This window comes from Haliaeetus leucocephalus, unplaced genomic scaffold (assembly GCF_000737465.1).
Source record: "Haliaeetus leucocephalus isolate CR32 unplaced genomic scaffold, Haliaeetus_leucocephalus-4.0 Scaffold273, whole genome shotgun sequence".
In the NCBI taxonomy this organism is placed as follows: Eukaryota; Metazoa; Chordata; class Aves; order Accipitriformes; family Accipitridae; genus Haliaeetus; species Haliaeetus leucocephalus.
Window position 1 is genome coordinate 9,915,019 of NW_010972709.1, and position 5,948 is coordinate 9,920,966.

The 5,948-nt window shown below is 42.7% G+C and overlaps 1 protein-coding gene across 2 annotated transcripts in view; it reads right to left on the minus strand.

The window, feature by feature from the left end:
- Nucleotides 1-5,734, minus strand: part of ARFGEF2 (ADP-ribosylation factor guanine nucleotide-exchange factor 2 (brefeldin A-inhibited)) — a 35,538-nt gene extending 29,804 nt beyond the window's left edge. For both annotated transcript variants that reach the window (XM_010569674.1, XM_010569673.1), the window contains exon 1: nucleotides 5,570-5,734. In XM_010569674.1, coding sequence (XP_010567976.1) covers nucleotides 5,570-5,708 — 139 coding nt within the window. In that variant the 5' untranslated portion in view covers nucleotides 5,709-5,734. The remainder of the gene's footprint in view (nucleotides 1-5,569) is intronic.
- Between the last annotated feature and the right edge of the window lie 214 nt (nucleotides 5,735-5,948).

Here is a 5,948-nt window from a genome sequence, read left to right on the forward strand (position 1 = left end):
AAACGGAAGGGGGGGGGGGGGGGGGGGGGGGAAGTGTTTCTTTCTCATTTCTATTGCATACAGCAGCAAATCCCAAAGATGCTAGTATGGCTTTTTGAGGATTTCTAAAATGTCACCATGGTGCACAATACAGACCACAACTGCACTACACCAGACATGGCATAAGCGCATACTGTGAAAACTGACAAAAAATATCAATAACAGCACATGCAGTAAGGCTGCACAGCTACAACCATTTGTAACACCATGTGGAATCCTGTCCATTGCACACTATTTCACACATCTGCAAATTATCATGCCTACAAAACTTGTTGCAACGGCAAAGTTATTAGAAACTGATCATTCACTCAATACTTGTTCTCCACAACTCTGGAGAGGCACCATTGTCTGGGATTAGATGTTCAGAGTTCAGATGATTTCAGTGCTGCCTGTGAACATCAATAATTTCTAATGTCTCAGAAGCATAAATACACAAAACATACTAACAAACAAGGACTGTAACAAACATGTTACAGGTTTTTGCACTGTCCTGTTGTTCAATGAATGTTGCAAGAATTAATCCTTGCAGAGTATGCCTATTTTGTAACATTAGTACCCCTATTTTGTAGGGAAAATGGAAGCAAAATGTGGAGGAAACCTGTGTAACTGCAAGCTGTGAGTGATAAGCTAAATCCAGGACTGGGACTTGCTATTCTGTCTGCCATAGTCATCAATGAAAGCCAACATAGTGAGCAGTCGAGAAAGAAGTAGTATGACATCCGTTAGCAATAAGTAATGTAACAAGAACTGAAGGAACATTATCCACCGTATAGCCAACAAAAGAACACACAACAGAAATATTGACAAGTCTTAGCCTTAAGGAGACATGATCGTGCCCATCTTCACTGATAGTTATATTAGATCTTGCATTGGAAAAATATGTAAGAACAGCATCCCGTATTAGAACAATGACAACTTCACTCTCAGAAATACTCCATAAAGTAATAAATAAATAAATCTAACCAAGGCTTGACCAAGTTCCCCACAATTTTATTTAATAAAGGCTTTTCTAAAGCCATATAAAAATATCTGCACCACAACAGTATTTTAATAGATAATGCTGGCAGAAAAGAATAAATGAAAGGACAAAAGCAAGTTACAGGCATGCTTCTGCTACTGATTGCATCAAAATAGTTTGGAAGTCTGCACATTTTAAGTGCTCATTTGGTGGTCTGACCACTGAAAGTGAGTGAAACAGAAATTGTTGCCTAAATGAAGTCTGTTGCCATGATCAGCTTGCCAAGCCCTGACCAGGCACAGGCAGCTTCCAGAAACCTACTGCCACTGTCACTCTCCTCTTCCAGTCATAGGATTAAGGGGCACAGCTAAATTCCCTGCCACAGCTACAGAACACAGTCTGAATTTTGGCCAATGTCTGGTCGTCACAGCACAACACTGTCCCTTCACTTGGTGTTTTTAGTACTTGAGCTACCTACTACTTCTAAGGCCAGAATGTATCAGCATACATCGTATCTACTTCAATCAGAAACATCTTCAACTCTGGGCACTATGTGTGCTGCCCGCTCAATGCAAGCCTTTCAGCATTCCTGCCAGGCTACACAACTGGAATAACAAGCAAGGCCTTGCAGCAATTTCTTCCAGAGCTTCTGGCCATAATAAAAGCAGGATGAAGCTCATGCTGAAACTAACTGCCTTTCTACATTAGATGGATGGTTTAAGTTTGCTCATATTGAAAACCATATATTAAAATGGAGGAAATAATTGTCTGCCTGCAATTAGATACATCCTATGTTAACATGCAATCAAGTTTGTTTCAGTGGAAGCAAACTAGTTCCTGCGCAGAAAATGGCATAGCTTGCGTTCGCACAAGGACACATGCAATGTCTTTCCATAGCATGTTAGAACACCAGACAGCAGTGCCAGTACAAACACAGGCAGCAGCAGCAAAAGCTTCCCTTCCCCCAAACCAGTAAAGTCTACTGCATTGCTTAATTCCAGGCTGCCTTAAACTTAAATAAAAAAAAAAACCCAACACCCACATTTATTGATTCTATCGATCTATAGAGAACCCTTTAGAAAAGGCTGCCACAATGAAGCAACGCTACCTCCTCTTTGCCCCAGTGTTCTCAAAACTTGCTAGCCAAGAGGCTACTAAACTAAGAAACACAAACTTTAGACATCTGTCATTTATATCCAGGGACTTCTTAAACACACAACTAGATTCTTAAGTGAAGGCATGATTTAAGAGATTATTTTATTAAACTCATTAACAAGCTAACTAAACAAATTCTGTTGTTTACAAAGCTTGAAGATATGTACGTGGCAGTCAAAGAAGGTCACATACCCAGGTTGCCTGCACAGTATGTCATTAAAAACAGTCCTAATAGGGCAAGAGTAATAGTTTATATGAGACACCCAGGCACACCATTAGCATTAGACCAATATGAACTGCTGTGATACACACTGTGTTCCACTGTAAATTTTTCAGGATTATTTCAGTAGATTTACTAAGAATCATGTGTGCCTAGACCTCCATGTGAATGCTTATTAAGCAGCTATTTTTATACAATACACTGGTTGTCTGTTGAAAACAAGTTTTCTTAAAAACAGTTTTCTAAAGCAGAGCAGAACAGCTGCTCTGTTTAAAAACCTCAATTTCTCCCAATCTCTCCTGGGGCTTACTGGCACCAAGAGTACAAGATACAACTGTTACACCTACTGATGAAGCAAGAGACTGAATGAAGGAATCTATTCAAACTCTGCTTACTCAACATTAACACTGTGTATTTCAAAGGAGGGGGTGGACAGAGCAAAAAAAACCCACCCCAAAACACCACTGGGAACCGATTTTGTTTTCTTCAACACTTCTTGTGTTTACATCCCATTTGAGCCTATGTTACTTCTCATTTCTACAAAATCATGACAATATTTTGCAGTCCAAAACTACACAGTATTAGTCCAGTGAAAGGTATACTACTGGGAAAGGAAGATAAAAAAGGGTAAGAACAGTTTAAAATTAGAACGATTAAAACAATTAGAACAGATTAAAATTAGAATGAAAGAATACCTATACTTCCTACATAGGAATGACAACAATTTTCAGTAGTAATTTACTTAAGCTCTCAGGAGTTGAACACATTCAAAACAATAAAGAACCCATGTAAAAGAAAACAAGAGCATCATTCCCTCAGTTAGAAATATATTTCTCTGTCTCACCAAACAAAAAATTTAAAGCATATGTAATTAGCAGAAACACTACTGCAGTAACACTACAGCAGAGATTATAAAAATTAACCTGCAACTATTTCTACTAGATAGTTGTAGAATAGACCAGTTCCTCTCTATTTAGAAAAAAAGATGTATCATAGACTTCCCTAGTACCAAGAGCAGGTATCATTTACACATGACCCGTGCCTGTGTTGACTGGTTTATAAATGGTACAATACCTCCACACTCCATTAAAAGGACCATTGTATAAATAAGACAGCACAGCAAATGGAATTTAGTGAGAAGCAGAAAGAGATTATTTGAAGTATGACATGGAAAAAAGAAAAAAAGAAGACAACAGCTGACACAATTACCAGTTTCATAAAGTTAACTTCACATTTCTCTCAAACTGAATTAATTTTACTCAGAGTTAACTGGACTTTTTTATTATTACTCAAAACATGGAAGCTTCTTTCATCCATAACAGTTTGTGTAGATTACAAAGTCTGGCCTGAATTCCTCAGACTGCAAGTAATGTTCTTCCCACATTTCCTAGCATATTTACTATTGCACAGGGCTTGATAATTAGAGCTAACACTTTTGAAACTGAAGTCATAGTCTTAGTTAGTATAAAGTATAAGCTTAATTAAGCTTAAGTGTATGTAAGTAAAACTGATTTTTTCATTTCAGTAAAAAAGAGCTTAACCTAAACAGAATGAAGTTTGGGGGGGGGGGGGGGAAACACATGAAAAAAAAAAAAAAAGCATTCCTGTTGAAAACTTAAAATGGTACAACATTCACCAAATACAACAGAGATCCTTTAGTACAGTAATCAAGGTCCTGCTATGGCAGGACGATTGGGCAACAGGTTATCTATTCATGCTGACCTCTGCTTTAGTCCAGGAAAGCACATGGACTTCTTTTTTCTGAGCAAGATTAACAAAAAATGTCCATCACCACAAGCATTAAACTACCCTCAAATGTACTGTACCTTAAAATATGCAGACATAGAATAGTTATAATCCAATATGCAAATGCTAATAGGTGGCTATTGCACAATACCCCTCTCCCAAAATCATAATCTTTGATGTGTTAGCAAACTAGTCATCTTTCAAGAAAGTTCCCTTTCTCACCCTTTATTTACATAGCAACAAAACAGGTTCCCAGTTCTGTAAATGGGCTGGGTGCATGTTGGGGGAGAAATCAGGAAAAGGAAGTAAGTAGGAAAAGTAGTCTCTAACTGCTGGGGGCACACGTGTTATACTACTGCTCACAATGTCAACTTTTAATAATAACAAAAAATACCCTTCTATCTGGTTAGCTTTCTCTGGATATACTATCACTACAATTAGCTCCTACAAATTTCTTGAAGGTAAGGATTGTGGGAAGGAAGGTAAAAATGACAGCTATTTTTCAAGCTTGCTTTCGCAGGGCATTGGACAGAACTTGCATCTGCCTAGTTTCCTTGCATACTCAACCTGCCTTTTCTTCTGTTCTGGATACAGTAAATGTTCCCAAGTTAAAGGAAAAATATTGGTGCAAAGCAACTAAAACTGTAAGCGTTACATCACTTTTGCAAATTCAGAAAGGCCACAGAAAATTCCAACTGTAAGAGATATACTTTAGCTTTACCCAGTTTATTTTTTTCCCCTTCATGATATATGTTCCCAGAACTTTAACACAGAGACCTATATCATCAATTTGTACTTGCAGGGGCTTTCAGGACCAGTCCACCAACTTCACAAAAAGTATTTTCAGTTCTGCAAGACACCACAGGCATTGTATGTATTTGGCTACACTGCTAACAGTTTTTAGCCAGTCCAGCCACGAGCTGGAGATAAGATGTCAGAAGATTGCTAGTCCTGGAAGATCTGAGACTCCGCAAGTCGAGGGCCTTAAACAGCCAGTCTCCTAGTTCAAAACTTTACAATTAATTTTCTGAAAATTGGTTCTAAAGTGACAAACCCCACCCCCTTTTGCTTCATACCGAGACCAGAACTTAATAAAAGGAGATATCTGGGGGTTTTCCCCTCGTACTTGCTCGTCAGGTATCAGAGAAAGAACTTTCCCCCCACTCCAAAGTCCCGAGCTCAGCCAGGGCGGCGGCCGGCAACCTCCCAGCTGGGGGCCCGGGACTCGCTCGCTCCCCGCCGGGGATCCGACGTGGCGGAGGACACCAGCCGGAGCGGGGAAGGGTAACACCGCCTCCCACCCCCGCCGCACCGGGCGAGCAGGGATTCCTTCCCCCCCGCCGCCAGCGGGACCCTCTGTCATCCCCCCCCCAGGCCGGGGAGGGGTGGCGGCTCCCAGCCCGGCGGAGGCGGGGGAGTCCCGCGGGCCGGGCCGGGCCGGGCGGACTCACCCAGCGCCACCTGACAGGCTCTCCGCAGCTGTCCGTGCGGGGGCCGCTTCGCCTCCTTCTCCGCCAGGATCTTCTCCAGGGCCCGCGACACAAACATGCTCTTGGTGCGGGCGTCCTGCTCGCGGGCCGGGGGCTGCATGGCGGGGGGGCCCCGCCGCGGGGCAGGGAGGGGGGTCGCCGGGGCCGGCGCTCAGAGCCTGCGGCCGCGCCGCAACCCCACCATCCGGAAGAGACGCGCCTCCCTCAGCGGCTGCCACCCCGCCGCCGCCACGGCGCCGCCATATTGGCACCGTCACGTGACCCCGGCCACCACCCCGCCTTCCCGCGACGACCTCCGACCCCTTCCGCGGTTGCCGACGGCGACCGGGCGGCCAGGAGT